Source organism: Rhinopithecus roxellana, chromosome 4, assembly GCF_007565055.1.
Source record: "Rhinopithecus roxellana isolate Shanxi Qingling chromosome 4, ASM756505v1, whole genome shotgun sequence".
Lineage (NCBI taxonomy): Eukaryota > Metazoa > Chordata > Mammalia > Primates > Cercopithecidae > Rhinopithecus > Rhinopithecus roxellana.
Genome location: NC_044552.1, coordinates 63,511,854 through 63,532,187, shown reverse-complemented (window position 1 = coordinate 63,532,187; position 20,334 = coordinate 63,511,854). Strand labels below are relative to the sequence as shown.

The following is a 20,334-nucleotide window of genomic DNA, read 5'->3' as shown; positions in this document are numbered from 1 at the left end:
AGCTCTTGTAGAAACCTCGCTCCTTATACTCTAAAGCCTGTGCAAATCTCCAAGTACAAATCCTGTATCTTCTCTTTCCCCAGACCCTAGGAAGAGTGGCCTGGTGGAGCTGACCCTGCAGGTTGGTGTTGGGCAGCTGACAGAGCAGCGGAAGGACACCCTTGTGAGGCAGCTGGCTGTGTTGCTGAACGTGCTGGACTCGGACATTAAGGTCCAGAAGATTCGGGCCCATTCGGATCTCAGGTAGGAGCTGCACACACAAGGCGGGGCCTTGGCCCTACAAAATTCCAGTTCTTACCTCATCCCAGTCCAGTAGAAAACTGTGCAGTTCCTCTGCTTCTTCTGTAGTTTTGCACACATTTTTATCCCATTCATATACGTTTTTTCTCAAAGGGCAGTAGTATGGCCAACATCGTGGTAGGTCCTTCCTAAAATTCTCAGTAAATGTTTGCTGACTGGGAATGTTCTGGGTGAAGGAGGAGCTGGGGAACAGCGAGGGAGATGGTTGCTAGCTCTGGTGTCTTCAGAGCTGGGCAAGGGGTCTGGGGCATGTGAAGAGGATGTGTCACAGCTGGGCTGCATCCTGCCCCACGCTCATGGGAACTGAGGCTTCTCTCAGTGTGAAAGGATCACTGATTACCATTTGCCATCTCCTGGGACTATATGAGGCTGAAACTCTGGCCTTTATTTTTTATGAAATTTTTGTATTTAATTGAATTTTATTTATTTAATTTATGTATTATTTAATTTAATTTTAATTTTTTGAGATAGGGTCTCATTCTGTTGCCCAGGCTGGAGAGCAGTGGCACAATTTCAGCTTACTGTAACCTCCGCCTTTCAGATTCAAGTGATTCTCCTGCTTCAGCCACCTGAGTAGCTGGGACTACAGGTGCCCAGCACAACACCTGGCTAATTTATGTATTTTTAGTAGAGGCAGGGTTTTGGCATGTTGGCCAGGCTGGTCTCAAACTCCTGGCCTCAAGTGATTTGCCCGTCTAGGCCTCCCTAAGTGCTGGGATTACAGATGTAAGCCTGAGTTTTATTTTTAAGTCTTATCTAACCCAGGGTGTGGTAGGAGGAGGGACAGAAAGAATATGGGAATGAAAACCCACCATTCACAGTAACTGCATTTGCCTAGCTATTGTCAGCTCCTCCACTTTGGTTAGTTTTCAGAGAACTGAAGAATAGAAAAATACCAAATTAAAACATGTTCTAATTATTTTCTAAGGAACTCTTCCTAAAATGGATCATATATTTCCCTTGGAAAATATCAAATACTGACTCAAAGACATGTCTGAAAATCAACAAAACCAAAAGTTGTTTCTTGGACAGATCAGCAAAATTGATAAATCTTTAGCTAGATTGACTAAGAAAAAACAGAGAAGACTCATATTACTAAAATTAGGAATGAAATAAGGCACATTACTATGGACTTTATAGAAATAAAAACGGCTGGGTGCAGTGGCTCACGCCTGTAATCCCAACACTTTGGGAAGCCGAGGCAGGCAGATCGCTTGAACCCAGGAGTTCGAGACCAATCTGGGCAATGGCAAAACCCTATCTCCACAAAAAACTAGCTAGGCGGCCAGGCGCGATGGCTCACACCTGTAATCCCAGCACTACAGCACTTTGGGAGGCCGAGGTGGGCAGATTACTTGAGGTCAGGAGTTCAAGACCAGCCTGGCCAACATGGCGAAATGCTGTCTCTACTGAAAATACAAAAATAGCCAGGCATGGTGGCAGGTGCCTGTAATTCCAGCTACTCAGGAGGCTGAGGCAGGAGAATTGCTTGAACCTGGGAGGCATAGGTTGCAGTGAACTGAGATCGCTCCATTGCACTCCAGCCCAGGTGACAGAGCAAGACTCCATCTCAAAAAGAAAAAAGGTGGGTGAGGAAGGATTATAAAAGAATACTATGGATCATTGTATGTCAACAAATTAGATAACCTAGATGAAATGGACAAATTCCTAAACAGGCATAAATTATAAAAACTCACTTGAGAAGAACTTAAAAATCTAAATAGACCTATGACAAAGAGATTGAATTAGTAATGTTAAAACTTTCCACAAAACTCAAGACCAGATGGCTTCACTGGTTAATTCTGCAAAATATTTAAAAAATTAACAGTCCTTCACAAACTTCCAAAAAATAGAAGAGGAGTGAACATTTCCCAACTCATTCAGTGAGACCAGTTTTACCTTGACACTAAAATCAGACAAAGACATCACAAGAAATGAGAACTACAGACCAATATCTCTTGTGAATATAGAAGCCAAAATCTACAACAAAATACTATCAAACTGAATCCAGCAACTTATTACAAGATTTATAGACCATAACCAAGTGGGATTTATCCCAGGAATGCAAGTGTGGTTCAACATATAAAAATCAATAAATGTATAATAAACCACATTAATAGGATAAAGGACAAAACTGCAGAATCATCTCAATAGGCACAAAAAAAGCATTTGACAAAATCCAACACCCTTTCATGATAAAATATTTGCTGTGGGTTGAATTATATCCACCCCCTACTCCCCACCAAAATATAGTCAAGCCGTAACCTCTGGTACCTATGAATGTGACCTTACTTAGAAATAGGGTCATTACAAATATAATTAGTTAAGAAGTTATACTGGAGTAGGGTGGGCTCTTAAACCAATATGACCGGTGTTCTTCTAAGAAAAGAACAAGAGACACAGAGAGAGGCACACAGGAAGAACACCATGTAATGACTGAGGCAGGGACTGGAGTGATTCCTCCACAAGCCAAGGAATACCAAGGATTGCCGGCAGCACCAGAGCTAACAGAACACTTTGATTTTGGACTTCTAGCCTCCAGAACTGTGAGAAGAGGTTTCTGTTGCTTTAAGTCGCTTTGTGGGACATGTTTTACAGCAACCCTAGGAGATGAATACAGATTGGAGTAGCTATTTCTCCAAAGAAGATGTACAGATGGACAATAAGCACATGATAAGGTGCTCACCATTAGCCACCAGGGAAATGCTAGCCAAAACCACGTTGAGATATCACTTCATACCTGCTAGGATGGTTAGAATCCAAGACAGACCATAGCGAGTGTTGATGAGCCTGTGGAGAAACTGGAATGCTTATACATTGCTGGTGGGGATATAAAATGGTACAGCCACAGTGGAATACAGTTTGGCAGTTCCTCAATATGCTAAGCATATAGCTACCATATAACCCATTAATTCCACTCCTAGGTGTATACTCAATAAAAATGAAAAACTTGTGTCTACATGGAAACTTGTATATGAATGTTCATAGCATGAATTCATAATAGCCAAAATGTGGAAGCAACTCAAATGTCCACCAACTGATGGGTAGATACAAAATATGATATATTCATACAACAGAATATCATTTGGCAATAAAAAGGAATGAAGTATTGACTGTGTGCTACAACGTGGATGAACTTTGAAAACATGATGCTAAGTGAAAGAAACCAGACACAGAAGGTCACATATTGTATGATTCCATCTACCTGAAGTGTTCAGAAGAGGCAAATCCATAGAGACCAAAAGCAGATTAGTGGTTGCCAGGGACTGTGGGGAGGAGGTGCTAATGAGTGTGGATTGTCTTTCTGGGGTGATGAAGATGTTTTGAAATTAGATAGTGGTGATGGTTGTGCAACTTTGTGAATATACTAAAAGCCATTCAATTTACACTTTAGAAGGATGAATTTTATGATATGTAAATTATATCTCAATCAAAAAAGGCGGAAAGAAAGACATGTCTGCAAGTTATTTTGTGTATATTTGTCTTTTTGTGCACATATATATATATATATTGCTCCCTTTTTTTTAACTTACTATTATGGATTTATTGCAAAGAATATATTAAAGGATACAAATGAACAGCCAGATGAAAAGGTATATAGGGCAAAATCTAGAAGGGGCCTGCATACAGGAGCTTCCATCCCCATGGAGTTTGGGATGTAACACTTCATACATCCCAGCACATAGATGCATTCTTGTTCACTAACCTGATAGCTCTCCAGATCCACTTGGTTAGGATTTTCAAAAACTGATACATAATTTACACGTTCCTCCTTTTATCTGAAGATCTGTCTGTCTTTGATCAGCTGTACGTTGAGACTGAAGAGGCTTTATGAATAGAAACAGATCAATTCTTTGGCTCACAGATATGCCCCGTCCTTGGCAAGCCACAGAACTGTGGCCATCTACCTCCCCAGTTGCACAGGTCAGATGCTGTGGTGGGCAGTGTCATGTCAGTCACCGTCTGACCATGTGGCTGTCCTCTCTCATTGTCTCCTCTGCAGCACCGTGATTGTGTTTTATGTACAGAGCGGGCCGCCTTTCAAGGTTCTCAAAGCTGCTGAAGTGGCCCGAAATCTGCACACGCGACTCTCAAAGGAGAAGGCTGACTTCTTGCTTTTCAAGGTCTTGAGGGTTGATACAGCAGGTAGGTCCCCTATGGAATATTCTAAAACAATCAGACTTGCCAATCATGGATAAGTTTGACAAACACAGAAGAGGAGTGACATGTGAACATTTTCACTTCAGTATCCAGGTATTTGTTTTGCATTTATTTCTCCAGTAGGGTTTCCTGCAACATACATTTGCCAACTACTCTTGGTCTTGGAAGAAAAATGGAGAGCAATAATAATTATGGGTCAAGGTTATGCTCACAAGATAGTGGCCATTGGCAGAAAGAACAATGTTAAAAGCAAATAAGTGTTACTGGCTGCAAAAGCTGTTTATATAGTTTATTTCACTTGGACAGCGTGGAAAGACATCATGCCTTAGGTTGTGATGATAATGTTCTGTAGCTCCTTGAAAATTTAAGACAGCTCACAAATGCCTTCTCCAGGTGTACCTCTTTTCTTAACTCCTTACTCGCTTCCCCTTCCAGGGCACCTAAATGATTCATAGTCCCATTGCTTCTGTCTTCATTTCATGAGTAACATGAATCTCTTGTTATGCTGAAGGAGTTATTTCAGTAGACTCCAGGGAAATGAGAGTTACAAGGGACATGATAATGTTTGGGCAGTCAAATTTAATTTGTTTCAGATATATATATATATATATGTCTGCCTACAATTGACTTTCTCAATTATAATATGGAGTAACTTAATTTTTAATAACTCCTTTTTTCTTTTTTCTTTTTTTGGTATTTTTAGTAGAGATGGGGTCTCGCCATGTTGGCCAGGCTGGTCTCAAACTCCTGGCCTCAAGTGATCCGCCCACCTCAGCTTCCCAAAGTGCTGGAATTACAGGCATGAGCCACCATGCCCAGCCAATAACTCCTTTTTTTTCTAGTTACAAAAATAATATTTATTTATTGTACAAAATTTAGAATATCCAGAGAGGCACAAAGAATAAAATAATTCTCTAAATTCTGGTCCAAAATTCTCACCATCCAAAGATAATTTTTGTTAATACTCTGATATATGTTTTTCCAGTTCCCCTATCTCTACAATCAGGATGACATGATATATATTTTTAATCTGATTTTCCACTTCAAATCATATTATGAGCCAAGAACAGTAGCACATTCCTGTAATCCCAGCTACTCCAGATGCTGAGGAGGGAGGATGTCTTGAGGCTAAGAGTTTGAGACCAGCCTCGGCAACACAGCAACAAGACCTTGTCTCTTAAAAAAAAATATTATGATTATGTTCCCCAATCCTTTAAAATTTCTCTTCAATAAAATTTTTATGGCCACATAGTATTCTTCCCTGGATATGCACCATAATTATGTAACCAGTTTCTTATTCATGGATTTTAGGGTTGGTTTTAAAAATAATGCTACAATGTAGATAAATCTTTGGGCATGTCCTCAATGATTGCCACTGCACTCCAGATAAATACTTATAATTATTTTCTTAGGCCAGACAGTGTTATGTTTTTGCTACTTTTTTGAGTCTCGCTCTGTCGCCCAGGCTGTAGTGCAGTGGTGTGATCTTGGTTCACTGCAACCTCTGCCTCCTGGGTTCAAGTGATTCTTATGCCTCAGCCTCCCAAGTAGCTGGCATTACGGGTGTACACCATCACACCCAGCTAATTTATGCTAATCTGTTGTATTTTTAGTAGAGATGGGGTTTCGCTATGTTGGCCAGGCTGTTCTCAAACTCCTGGCCTCAAGTGATCCACTCGCCTTGGCTTCCCAAAGTGCTGGGATTGCAGGTGTGAGCCACCACACCCAGCCAGTAATCTTTTTCTTTTTCTTTTTTTTGAGACGGAGTCTCGCTCTGTCACCCAGGCTGGAGTGCAGTGGCGCGATCTCAGCTCACTGCAAACTCCACCTCCCCGGTTCATGCCATTCTCCTGCCTCAGCCTCCCGAGTAGCTGGGACTACAGGCGCCCGCCACCACACCCGGCTCATTTTTTGTATTTTTTAGTAGAGACGGGGTTTCACCATATTTAGTCAGGATGGTCTCGATCTCCTGACCTCGTGATCCGCCCGTCTCGGCCTCCCAAAGTGTTGGGATTACAGGCGTGAGCCACCCTGCCCGGCCTTTTTTTTTTTTTTTTTTTTGAGACGAAGTCTTGCTCTGTCACCAGGCAGAGTGCAGTGATGCGATCTTGGCTCACTGCAACCTCTGACTCCCTGGTTCAAGTGATTCTCCTGCCTTAGCCTCCTGAGTAGCTGGGACTACAGGCACGTGCCACCATGCCCAGCTAATTTTTGTATTTTTAGTAGAGACAGGGTTTCACCATGTTGGCCAGGATGGTCTCAATCTCCTGACCTTGTGACCTGCCCACCTTGGCCTCCCAATATTTTTAAGGCTTTTGCTGTGTGGTGTGGACTGGCTTTTTCTGCCATTTGCTTTCTGATGAGATTGTCAGTGATGAGAGACTATCTCCAGAACCCCTGTTCATACTGTAAGAGGCTCTTAATTCAACAAGATGCATTTATTTGGGACCTATGCTACTGAAGATACAAAATAAGCTGGATCCAGGGATTCCCTTTTCCACGTGCTGACCTCGGCCCTACACACCTCTTTGCAGGTTGCCTTCTGAAATGTTCTGGCCATGGCCACTGTGACCCCCTCACAAAACGCTGCATTTGCTCTCAGTTATGGATGGAGAACCTTATACAGCGTTATATCTGGGATGGAGAGAGCAACTGTGGTGAGTTCTGGCATACAGGAGGCTTTGGGTGAGGAGCTTTAAGGCAGCTCATTCTCAATTATCAGAAATATCTGCCCAATATTCGAGACCAACCTGGGCAACATGGTGAGACTTCACCTTTACAAAAAATAACAAAATAAGCCAGGCATGGTGATACACACCTGTAGTCTCTGCTACTCAGGAGGCTGAGGTGGGAGGATTGCTTGAGAGGAGATCCAAACCAGCTTGGACAATATAGTATGACCGTGTCTTAACAAATTAACTGGGTGTGGTTGCATGTGCCTGTAGTCCCAGCCACTCAGGAGGATGAGGTGGGAAAATTGCTTGAGCCCAGGAAGTCGAGCCTGCAGTGAGTGGACAGAATGAGACCCTGTCTCAAAAAAAAATGGAAGAAAGGAAGAAGGTCGGGGAGAGGAGGGGAAGGGAGGGGAGAGGAGGGGAAAGGAGGGGAGAGGAGGGGAAGGGAGGGGAGGGGAAGGGAGGGGAAGGGAGGGGAAGGGAGGGGAGGGGAGGGGAGGGGAGGGAAGGGGAGGGAGGGAAAGAAAAGAAAAGAGAGAAAAAAGAATTATCTGCCTAGCTTTGCAGTTATAAACATGCAGTGCTTTTCTCACCTGAAGCCAAGTGAACCAGCTCACTTGGTAGTGAGTTGATACCCTTCTTACAATCTATTTTTTGGGGTGTGTTTAGGCTTTTACATAAAACTTCCTGATGAGAAAATCCCCTTTGGCAGAGCAGAATTGGCTCACTATTGCTGACATTTCTAAGAAAGAATTGCTTGGGCCATGGGCTGCAGTTCCAGGTTACACCTGCCTTGGCTTTGGCTCAGTGTGATTTTCTGGTGAAGTGGCCCCTGGTGTGGATCTTCTAGAATCAGGTAAAGAAGAGAATTTGGCCCACTCTTCCAGCTGTTCACACAGGCAGGCACCAAAAACTGGAGCCACAGCAGGGCAAGCTGGCGCCCCTGAGGTCCCTTCTGGGGAGAAAACTGTATTTTAATGGCAGTCTACTAAGTAAATTTGTTGTTTGGGGAACCAGATGGACATAATTGGCACCGAAGATAGTAAGAGCTGACTGCCAAAGTATATTCCCATTTAATACTATATAAAAATCAGAAAATAGCCAGCCCTTGGATCATTATTCCAATGAAATTATATAACATTTAATAAAGTTAAACTTTTTTTTTTTTTTGAGATGGAGTCTTGCTCTGTCACCTAGGCTGGAGTACAGTAGCACAAACTCAGCTCACTGCAACCTCTACCTCCTGGGTTCAAGCAATTCTCCTGCCTCAGCCTCCCAAGTAGCTGGTATTACAGGTGTGTGCCATCAGGTCCAGCTAATTTTTGTATTTTTGGTAGACACAGGGTTTTGCCATGTTGGTCAGGCTGGTCTCAAACTCCTGACCTCAAGTCATCTGCCCGCCTCAGCCTCCCAAAGTGTTGGGATTACAGGCGTGAGCCACTGCACCCAGCCTAATAGAGTTAAACTTTGCTCCCTAGTAGGCTTAAACTGGGCTTCTCTGTCCCTGAATTACCTGTTGAAAGCTTTTCACATTAGATTTCTGTAAGGATGTGGATGGAATGAGGGTCAAGTAGTTTCCGAATTGCTCTCTGGCTGTGAAAAATGTCTTCATGCCATAAACAGCCATACAGATGTTTATTAAAACCAAGCCAGAACTTTCAGGGGTGAGGGTCGTGATTTTTGGCATTTTGGAATGAATATTTTGATGTGGTATACATGTGTGTTTATATAAGAGGCATTACTACATAATTGACTAATTTTAGTTATTTCTGATTATTCTGTTCCCAAGTTAGCATGAAATATGTGCTCCGTGAAGCCCTGAGACCCAGTAGATAAAAACAGGGCAGTTTTAGGTTGTTCTTGATTTATCTGTATTTTACCTTGCTCTGCTCTGCTACCAGCCTGATGAGATGTTATCAACTCCACAGGTGGCCTTTACTTGTAGGGATTCAGAAATATTTGTTATGAGTCATCAAAATAAAACTGTTCTACAAATAGTCTATAACTGTGTCCACTTTGGTTTTCTTGTGTTTCAGAGTGGAGTATATTCTATGTGACAGTGTTGGGTTTTACTCTTACTGTGCTAACAGGAGGTTTCACTTGGCTTTGCATCTGCTGCTGCAAAAGGTACCTAGAGTGCTTATTCATGTGAAAGAGAGACCCTACACTAGGTGTGTTTTGACAGCTTAGGAATTGTTTACTTGGTCTTGGTAAACTGCTAAGCTGTTTATTATAATAATGCACTTTCTGCCACAAAGCGTAAGTGCCTAAATCAATGGAATATTAGAGGCAGCCTTTTCTCACTGAAGCTCTTGTGTTTTCTAGGAGGGTCAACGACTCTATATCATATCTAATGTTATTCTCTATCGGTCTTACGTTATATTCACTAGAGCGGTACTGTTTTCTCACTCAACCACAACCAACACAGAAGACTTCTGTGACCAGTGTTTGGGAGTTTCTCTGCACACACCAATCAAGCAACAGTTTTGCAGTGGACACCAGCTGGGTGTCATCCAATTCAGTTTTGATGCTGTCTACCTGGAGATAGCGTCACATCCCACAGGTTAATTAAGGACTCAGTCCCCAAGACTGCCTCCCACCCCATTCAGATGCCAGTTACTTACCCCAGGTTGTTTTACCTGGGCTTCTGACTGACTATAAATTGGATCCCTCAGTTCCCTCTTTGGGTTCAGTTATTTTGCTAGGGTGGCTCAAAGAACTCAAGGAAACACATTGGTTATTTATTACAAAGGATATTACAAGGGATACTCATGAAGAGATGCATAGGGTGAGGTATGGGGAAGGGGCCTAGAGCTTCAATGCGCTCTCTGGGCATGCCACTGTCTGGGAACCTCCATGTGTTTGGCTGTCCAGAGGCTCTCTGAACCCTGTCGTCTTGGGCCTTTTATGAAGACTTCATTGGATATTTATAGAAAAGTAGTTGGACAAAAAGGGTATGATGTGATACTAACAGGCTGTGGGGAAGCCCAGCAAGGGCTGTCCAGATTCTTCTCAGCCTCTCTGTAAAGCACTCCATCCTCCTGGGTAGGAGGCAGAACTCTTTCTGAAATGAGCGTTTTATGACCTATAATCAGACAAAGTAGGTCAGAGAATGCCTTTACAGCCGGCTCCGAGACAGAAAGGCAGGGGAAGGTTCTTGCTTTGGGGAGAATAAAGAGCAGGTGAAAGGAAGGCAGGAGAAGGTCAGAGAGAGGGACATTCTGTTTTCTGAGGCCTAAAGTGCCCCAGCATTGTAACAAGGGCCGTGGGAGTTATTAGCCAGGAACCGTGATGAAAACATGCATACAGATATATCTATATATATATATATCACAAGTACCTAAGTGGCCTTACAGGTCTCAGTAGAGGAAGGAGTTCTGGAAGTATACTGTTACAAATGGTAGATTTTGATTATTTTCATTATGTAAAGCAATAATCTAATCCACCTGAATTGTTTTAAATAAATTTGAAACTGTAAGTGAGGCAATAACACCGCCAAAGAGAACTTTTGCTTTAGGTGTTTCCTTTTTCCATGGAGCTGACCTCTGAGAAGCCTCAAGCAACCTCATTGGCCAAATCTTCCAGAACCCCATGCTCAACCCTCTGTCCTAGAAGAGAGCGTCAGGCCCACTCTTTCATGTGAAACACTGTAACTGCTCTCAAAAGGTGTGATTTTTTAAAAACGTATATTTTAATCTGGGCGAGGTGGCTCACGCCTGTAACCTCAGCACTTTGGGAGGCCAAGGTGGGTGGATCACTTGAGGTCAGGAGTTTGAGACTAACCTGGCCAACATGGAGAAACCTTGTCTCTACTAAGAATACAAAATTAGCCAGGCGTGGTGGCGCATGCCTGTAATCCCAGCTACTCGGGACCTGAGACAGGAGAATCGATTGAACCTGAAAGGCAGAGGTTGCAGTGAGCTAGATCGCACCGTTGCACTCCAGCCTGGGTGACAAAAGCAAAACTCTGTCTCAAAAAAAAAAGTATATTTTAATATTTATTTTTCAGAAATCACTTATAGATTATTTTAGTTTTGTGATTAAGTTCCCAAAATTAAGACTGGTGAAAGGGGGCCAGGTGCAGGCACTTAGAGGCCTAAATCCCATTAAGTTTTCCCAGAGCCATATGTGACCCTACTGTGCATGGCCGTAAACATCTTGAGCTTTGTGACATGTCTATCAAGTAGAAGATGATGATGCTAGTAGTGATAACTGTGAGCATGTATGAAGTATTTTGCCATTGTGATTAATGGCTAAGTGCTTTGTATGTATTATCTTATTCAGTCCTCTCATCAACCATGTGAGACAGGGACTATTCTTACTCCCATTTTATAGGTGAGGACATGGAGGCACAAAAGTCTCAAATAATTTTCTCTAAATCACCAGCTAGTAAGTGCTAAATTGAGACCCATGCTTCTGATCATCATGCTCTCAGAAAATTGCTTTTATGCTGTGAAATTACTATTTTGTTCTCTACATGCCTTCGCATGGTTTGGATGTATATTTCCAAATAATCTCTGTACACAGGATGGGGCACATGGGACCAGCCTAGTTTTCATGTGTTGAGGGGGAAAAAAATGAAAAAGATGGGGAGCAGCTGTTGCTAATTAATTGTGGGAATTTATTATAATTTTTGCTATTTTTTTCTGATTGCTAGTTCTTAACACCTTTTCATTACTGCAGCATTGGACATTGCAGGGTGGTATAGGTTTAGGGGAACATTTGCTCATCTAGGCTCTTATGAATAAGGAATTACTCATGAAGAAGAGCTCCCTGGGCCAACACACAGGTGTTGAGAATTGCACTGAAGGTCCCTGGCACTGCAGCCTGAGGCTTAGCTGAGACCTGTCGATAGGTGGGCAAGAGTGATGTGGCTGTTTATACCCCGAAATGGGTTTCTCCAAGATGCATAATGCCCTTCTGAGCTCTGACCTGGCCTTGCGTATGTTTCTTTAATAAAAGATGCCAACTATCACATCATAAAGGCAAAATGTTTCCTTTAGTGTCTTTACTGTGCGTTAAATCCTAGATCTCAGTTACCTTTCTAAAGATCTGAGTTGAGTTTTCATTGTTCCTTTCAGACAAAAAAGGACTAAAATCAGGAAGAAAACAAAGTACACCATCCTGGATAACATGGATGAACAGGAAAGAATGGAACTGAGGCCCAAATATGGTAAGACAGTCTCCAGAATGACTGCCTGGCACCTTTCCACGATTTACCCTAGGTATGCCTGAGGGCTAACTTGGATCAAGGGAGAACGATCAGCTGGAGTCAGCACTTTAATTGGGAAGGAAGAGTGAGGCTGGGATTCTGTGATGAAAAACAACCTTCAGGCCGGGCACGGTGGCTCACGCCTGTAATCCCAGCACTTTGAGAGGCCGAGGCAGATGGATCGCCTGAGCTCAGTAGTTCGAGACCATCCTGGGCAACATGGTGAAACCATCTCTACTAAAAAAATACAAAAAAAAAAAAAAAAAAAAAAAAAGCCGGGCGTGGTGGTGTGCACCTGTAGTCCCAGCTATTCAGGAGGCTGAGGCAGAAGAATAGCTTGAGCCCAGGAGGTGGAGGTTGCAGTGAGCTGAGATCGCACCTCTGCACTCCAGCTTGGGCTACAGACTGAGACTCTGTCTCAAGAAAGAAAAAGAAAAATAACCTTCATCAATCCTGAGGATGTGCTAATGTGGGCGTGGGGGCAGGAGGCAGTAGGTTCATTATAAATTTAATGAAATTTTGGCATAATACTTGGAGGCATTAATGGATGAGGGATATGAAATGTTATCAGCTAGGCACCTACCAATGACCACAGGGCAAGACTGCTTTTTAAACAGAGGTGTCCCCAGCATCTGCTTTTTTTCCTACTCCTGGTTGGAGGGTGGGGGCAGTTGAAGACACTCCCTCAGCTCAGCTCTGAATGCTATTCCCTTTAGGTCTGCTGGGGCAGAAATGCAGCACGAGGACATTTGGACTTTAAAGCCTAACATTTTTCAGCAGCTGCATTATCTAACTAGCCATTGATATAGATGGACACAAAGGCTTTACAGAAAATTGACTTCCTTCACAAAGTGTATTGATCCCTATGCTCAGGAGCACCACTTGCCCACCTCGGTTAACTTCTTCATTCTTGTTTATTAACTCTTGCATACTTAGTGAAACTTCTCTGGCCCTCTGAGGCTGCTAAACACCGATTCTATAGATTTTCCATAATTCTGGGCTTATGACTAAGTTACTTTTTATGGAAGATATAATCTTTTTCAGAGTTGTGAGGTGCAAAACATTGTTCACAGTGGAGTGTTGAATGCCTATCCTGTGCACAGGCACCAGGTTAGGGCCTGGAGACTGGGAGAGGAGGAAGCACACAGCCTGCCTTTACTAGGAGCTCGCAGCCTGCGGGAGGATAATTATACTGGAGCGCAAGGAGTTCTAATGCATGGATGACACCGGGTCGAACACTCAGGTCAGAATGACTGATCGTATACAGACAGTGTAGCTAACAGGGCTTTGGCAGGAAGAGCCTCACAGGAAGAACAAATAGTAGCATACATTGAGTGCTCACCATCTGCATTGCATATCAGAAGTATTATAGTGACTTTTACCTAAGAGCACAATGTGCTTTAGGTTGCATTATCTCACCCACCTTTGTCTTAAAATACACTCATCCTTCTGACATTCCCGTTTCTATTCATAGAACCCGCATTCTCATTGCCCCAGTGTGAAACCTCAGTCGCTGGTGCGCCACACACACTGCCCCCCCATTCCAGACACCTGCACCTTGCTAGACTCTTGCCCTCTTTCCTCATCATTACTATCACCACCCCAGTTCAGGTCCTTACAGTTTCACCTGTGAACTAATAGTAATAATAATAATTAACAGATATTTAATGTCAAATATATACTAAACACATCTGAAGTACTTTACCCATTGAATTCTAATCCTACCCGTAGCGGTATGAGGTATGTGCAATGATTATCCCCATTTTACACAAGAGGAAACTGAGGCAAAGGAAAGTTTAGCAACTTGCCCAAGTTACACAGCTGGTGAGTGCTGAAGGTGGGGTGGAGGCCGGGCTCTTCCTCTACATTGCACTGCCTCTGCCTTGGTCCGTTTGGGCTGCTCTAACAAAATGCTGCAGACAAGGAGGTTTATGAACAACAGATATTTATTACCCACAGTTCTGGAGGCTGGGAAGGCGAATTCAGCATCTGGGCAGGGCCACTTCCTCATAGTTGGTGCCTCCTCACTGCATCCTCACATGGTGCAAAGGGCAAGGCAGCCTCTGGTGCCTCTTTTTTTTGGAGACACAGTCTCGCTTTATCCCCCAGACTGGAATGCAGTGGCACAATCTCAGCTCACTGCAACCTCTGCCTCCCAGGTTCAAGCAATTCTCATGCCTCAGCCTCCCAAGTAGCTGGGATTACAGGCACCTGCCACCATGCCCAGCTAATCTTTTTTGTATTTTTAGTAGATACAGGGTTTCTCCATGTCGGCCAGGCTGGTCTCAAACTCCTGACCTCAAGTGATCCACCCGCCTTGGCTTCCCAAAGTGCTGAGATTACAGGTGTGGTCCACCGTGCCTGGCCTCTGGTGCCTCTTTTATGTGAGCACTAATCCCATTCGATCACCACCCAAAGGCCTCACCTCTTGGTACCACCATTTAGGCGTTAGATTTCAACACATGAATTTGTGGGGGTGCAAACATTCAGACCACAGCAGCCTCTATGTCTACTGTCTATCTTCCATCCTGCATGCTGTGCTTTTATTAATATCTCAGAACAACATTTTAATAGTGTCATTTCTCTGCTTACAGGATAAAATCCAAACTTCATGGTTTACTTTGTATTCATGTGCTTTTCTGTGAGGTTCCTGCCTCTCTCTCTCCAGCCTCTCCTTCATTATTTCCTACATGAATCATTTGCTCCAAACAAACTAGTTTTTTTCTAAACTATCCCTGGATGCTTCTGCATACTCCATGCCCTTCCGCTGTCCTCCTGTCTAAATTCTCTTCTTTAGATCTCACTGATAGAGACAGGAGACAGCCAAGGGTCCCTGGTGAAACCGCACCTCCAAGCCTAAAACAGCTTGAAGGCTGAAAAACCGGACTGCTGGTCCCTGATGAAGGCCCTACCCTTTCCCAGCTGATTCTCTCTAAATAATGTCCACCTGGCCGGGCGCGGTGGCTCAAGCCTGTAATCCCAGCACTTTGGGAGGCCGAGACGGGCGGATCACGAGGTCAGGAAATCAAGACCATCCTAGCTAACCCGGGGAAACCCGCGTCTCTACTAAAAATACAAAAAAAAAAAAAAAAAAAAAAAAAAAAAAAAAAAAAAAAAACTAGCCGGGCGAGGTGGCGGGCGCCTGTAGTCCCAGCTACTCCGGAGGCTGAGGCAGGAGAATGGCGTGAACCTGGGAGGCGGAGCTTGCAGTGAGCTGAGATCCGGCCACTGCACTCCAGCCCGGGCGACAGAGCAAGACTTCGTCTCAAAAAAAAAAAAAAAAAAAAAAAAAAAAGTCCACCTGCACACTGGGGAAAGGGGGTGGAGCCACAGGAGGTTCACATCTTTGCAGTGGGGAGGAGCCTGGCCTCTTCAGTTCCTGTGTGGTAACCTGGGATTCAGTCTGTGAGGCAGGAGGTTGTTGGCAAGACGCCCTCTCTATTTGCTGAGAGTTTTTGTTTCCTTTTTACCCAATAAAGTCCATTTTTCTCACCCTTCTATGTGTTTGCGAGCCTAATCTTTCCTGCTAGTGTGACAAGAGCCTGGTTTTATCTGAACTAAGGAGAAAGTTCTGCAACATCACCCTATGGGAAACATCACTGAAGCAACCCCAGCCATAAGTACATGTGCTTCTTTCCTAATTCATATACACTTTAAAAAATATCTTACCTGTTATGAGCCATCTTTTCATGAGTCTATGCCTTTTCTGTCTTTTTTTTTTTTTTTTTTTCCTGAGACAGGGTCTTGCCGTGTCACCCAGGCTACATAGAAACACTATCATTGTTCACCATACCCTTGAACTCCTGGCCTCAAGTGATCCTCCCACCTCAGCCTCCCAAAGGGCTGGGATTATAGGCATGAGCCACCAGGCCCAGCCAAGTCTATGTCTTAAACACCTAGCTAGACACCATAAATCCTTTGAGAGTAGGAACTGAATCTTATACCTGTTCTGTCTCTTAGGTTGACCCCCTGAAATCAAATATTCTACCAAACTTATATTAACCAAATGGTAAAATCACAGAAGCTTTCATTTGTTGGATGCTTACAATGTACTAATGGCTGGGCCAAGAGAGCGTTACATGCACTATTTCACTTAATCCTCACCATAAACTCATGGGGTAGATGCTTTGTTATCTTCCAATTGAATAGAGGAGGAGACAAAGCTCAGAGAGGTTAGGTATCTTCCCCAGGGTCAAGCAGCTGGTGAATGTCAAAGCTGGGGCAGGAGCTCAGGTGAGGCATCAAAGCCCCTGCAATTACTTGCTAGGAAACCCAAACCGCCTGCTGTTTTGAGTGATTGCTTTCAAGGTGCAGAGAGCACCACTCCGTGCTCATCACAGGACCTGCAACCAGAACGACTGACAGCTGGAAGCGAATCATGGCATTTCTCCTCAGATGCTTCTCTGCTTCTCTCTAGGTATCAAGCACCGAAGCACAGAGCACAACTCCAGCCTGATGGTATCCGAATCTGAGTTTGACAGCGACCAGGACACAATCTTCAGCCGAGAAAAGATGGAGAGAGGGAATCCAAAGGTTTCCATGAATGGTTCCATCAGAAATGGAGCTTCCTTCAGTTATTGCTCAAAGGACAGATAATGGCGCAGTCCATTGTAATGTGGAAGGACCCCATAGGAATCCTTGAATCCAGGACCAGTCAGTGGGAGTTACAGCACAAAACCCACTCTTTTAGAATAGTTCATTGACCTCCTTCCCCAGTGGGCTAGATGTGTATCGCCACGTACTAAAAGACTGGTTTGTGAAGGCACAAAACAAAACAAAAACGTTGCTCTTTTAACTGAGATGCTTGTTAATAGAGATAAAGGCTGGGTGAAACTCTAAGGTATATACTTAAAAGAGTTTTGCGTTTTTGTAGCTGGCACAATCTCATGTTAAAGATGAAAAACTATTTCTATCTGTAGAACCTTAGAGAAGGTGAATTAAATAAGGATTTAAAGAGGGATGGTTTCTCTCTTAGCCACTGTGATTGCCTCTAAGGAACAGCATTCTAAACATGGTTTATCTTGTAGCATCTGCAGTCAGATGGCTGTGTATGTTAAAACAGCTTATCTAAGAGGCACAGGTCATCTTCTGTGGAGGTACGGAGAGTCTTGCGTGTAGCAAGTTTTCTGTGCTGACGGCAACACACAGTGCAAAGCCCTCCTGGTTTTCAATTCTGTGCTATGTCAACGGCAGTTTTCAGCTCTCTCAAGAGAGCAGCTGTTGGCCATTCAAGAGCTAAGGAAGAATCATATTCTAAGGACTGAGGCAATAGAAAGGGGAGGAGGAGCTTAATGCCGTGTAGGTTGAAGGTAGCATTGTAACATTATCTTTAAGAAAAACGACACTGACTCCTCTGGGTGTTGTTTAGCAGTCTTGTTCTCTAATGTAAACTGAGCCCCAGTTTATACTAAATGCAATAGAAGTGATTAATTCATTAAACGTTTATTATGTTCTGTAGGCTGTGCATTTGGACTGCCATAGATAGGACAATTGTGTATATATTCTAAAACTCTGAAATACAGTCAGTCTTAACTTGGATGGCATGGTTATGATACTCTGGTCCCCGACAGGTACTTTCCAAAACAACTTGACATAGATGTATTCACTTCCTACGTTTAAAAATACATTTAAGTTTTTCTACCGAATAAATCTTACTTCAAACAGTGAAAGACAATTAAAACATTCCCACCCACAAAGCAGTACTCCAGAGCAATTAACTGGAGTTAATTGTAGCCTGCTACGTTGACTGGTTCAGGGTAGTTCCCCATCCGCCCTTGGTCCTGAGGCTGGTGGCCTTGGTGGCACCCTTGGCATTCTTTGTGGTAAGATTAGAATGAGAGATAGAACCAGTGTTGTGGTACCAAGTGTAACCACACCTAAACAATATCCTGTTGCACAACGCTTTTGTGACACATGGGAAAACTAGGATTGCACTGCTGATTAAGAAGCAAGGTATTTCAACCACCAGGGCAGGAGTGCCAGAGAAAATCTTCCCCATGGGCTCCTAAAAAAAATTCAGCTTTTAGGTGCTTTTGTCATCTCCTGGAGTATTCATCCTCATGGGACCATCTTATTTTTACTTATTGTAATTTACAGGGGAAAGGCAGAACTAAAAAGTGTGTCATTTTATTTTTAAAATAATTGCTTATGCCTACACTTTCTGTATAACTAGCCAATTCAATACTGTCTATAGTGTTAGAAGGAAAATGTGATGTATTTTTTTTTTAACCAGTATTGAGCTTCATAAGCCTAGAATCTGCCTTATCAAGTGACCAGGGTTATGGTTTTTTGCATGCAAATGTGAATGTCTGGCATAGGGGACAGCAGCCCAAATGTGAAGTCATTGGGCATAACGAGGAAGAAGGGAGTGAACATTTACCGCTTTATGTACATAACATATGCATTTTACATACTCAGTTGATCCTTAAAATCAACCTTGAAGAGGAGATATTATTATTCTTATATTGCAGATAGCCCTCTGAAGGCCCAGAGAGGTTAAGTAGCTTGCCAGAGGTCACAGCCAAGATGTAGTGGATCTAAGCACTGAAAGCAAATTTTTAAAACTGTGGTGTTCTGCTTTCCACTACACAAAGAACTCCTGCCTTGATAGATGGAGGGCAAATTCTGGTGGAACTTTTGGGTCACCTGAAAGTTCTGTTCCCAGGACTAAGAGAAATTCCTTTTAATGGGTCCAGAGAGCCAAGGACAGAGAGAGAGATGGCCTGTATAGTCTCCTGTGGATCACACCCTCCCTCTAAGTTTGCAATGGACTTCTCCTGCCCCTCCTCCTTTTCTGTCCTTGGCCATCTCAGCCTGGCCTCTCTGATCCTTCCATCACAGAAGGATCTTGAATCTCTGAGAAATCAAACAGCACAGTAGTGATCGGAAAGTGGGTCCTGTCTTGTTACCCCATTTCTCATCAGAACAAAGCATGAGATGGAATGACCAGCCAGTGTTCTTCATGGTGGACTGCTTATCATTGAGGGTCTTTGGGAGATAAAGCCCCCTAAGAGCGTTGGACAGAGAAAAACAGGCCCTAGAATATGGGAGTGGGTGTTTGTAGGGCTCACAGGCTAACAGGCACTTGAGTTGCTGGTTTACATTCAATGAAGGAGGCTTCATACCCATGGCATCACACGGCTAAGCATTTGTATGACTAAAGAACTATCTGAAAAACATGCAGCAAGGTAAGAAAATGTACCACTCAACAAGCCAGTGATGCCACCCTTTGTGCGCGCGGAGGAGAGTGACTACCATTGTTTTTGTGTGACAAAGCTATCACGGACTGTTTGAATCTTGGTTTTGTTGCTTAAAGTGTATTATTTTTCCCTATGTGTTGACAAGGTATTTCTAATATCACACTATTAAATATATGCCCTAATCTAAATAAAGGTGTCTGTATTTTCTGTAATGCTTATTTTTAGGGGGAAATTTGTTTTCTTTATGTTTGGGTGTAGAGGGATTTCTCTTGAGTATGGGTCAGCAAACTGTGGCCTGCAGCCTGTTTGTGCATGCCCCATGAGCTGAAAAGTGGGTCTTATGTTTTCAAATGGTTAAAAATTAAAAAAAAATTGAAACATGTGAACTATATGAAATTCAGATTTGTGTTCATAAATAAAGTTTTATTGGAACATATCCACATTCAGGCTGGTCTCAAACTCCTGGGCTCAAGTGATCCACCTGCCTCTGCCTCCCAAAGTGCTGGGATTACTGGTGTGAGCTACAGTGCCCGGTCCCACTTAGGTCTATTTTAAATTTAGGCCCAGTTAACCACTGGGGATTTATCTTAAGGGATTGGCTCTTTCAAGTTCATATTTGTTCACATAATTTTACTGAGAGAAATGCTTGTTGAGGTACAAGAATGGAAATAGTGGTATTGTAGTTAAACTAATTAAGTGGCTCCTGGATCATCTTCAATCCTGTAAGAGTTCTGTATTAGTTTACTGAAAGAGCAAATATGAGGCTAAGGAACAAAATCTTTGTATT

At 43.2% G+C, this 20,334-nt stretch overlaps 1 protein-coding gene across 1 annotated transcript in view; it reads left to right on the top strand.

The window, feature by feature from the left end:
* The window catches only part of KIAA0319 (KIAA0319 ortholog), a 95,106-nt gene extending 78,162 nt beyond the window's left edge, over nt 1-16,944 (top strand). Inside the window, 6 exon segments of the mRNA XM_030928888.1 lie at nt 84-243; nt 4,304-4,446; nt 6,996-7,118; nt 9,173-9,263; nt 12,218-12,309; nt 16,766-16,944. Coding sequence (XP_030784748.1) covers nt 84-243; nt 4,304-4,446; nt 6,996-7,118; nt 9,173-9,263; nt 12,218-12,309; nt 16,766-16,944 — 788 coding nt within the window.
* The last annotated feature ends 3,390 nt before the right edge of the window (nt 16,945-20,334 follow it).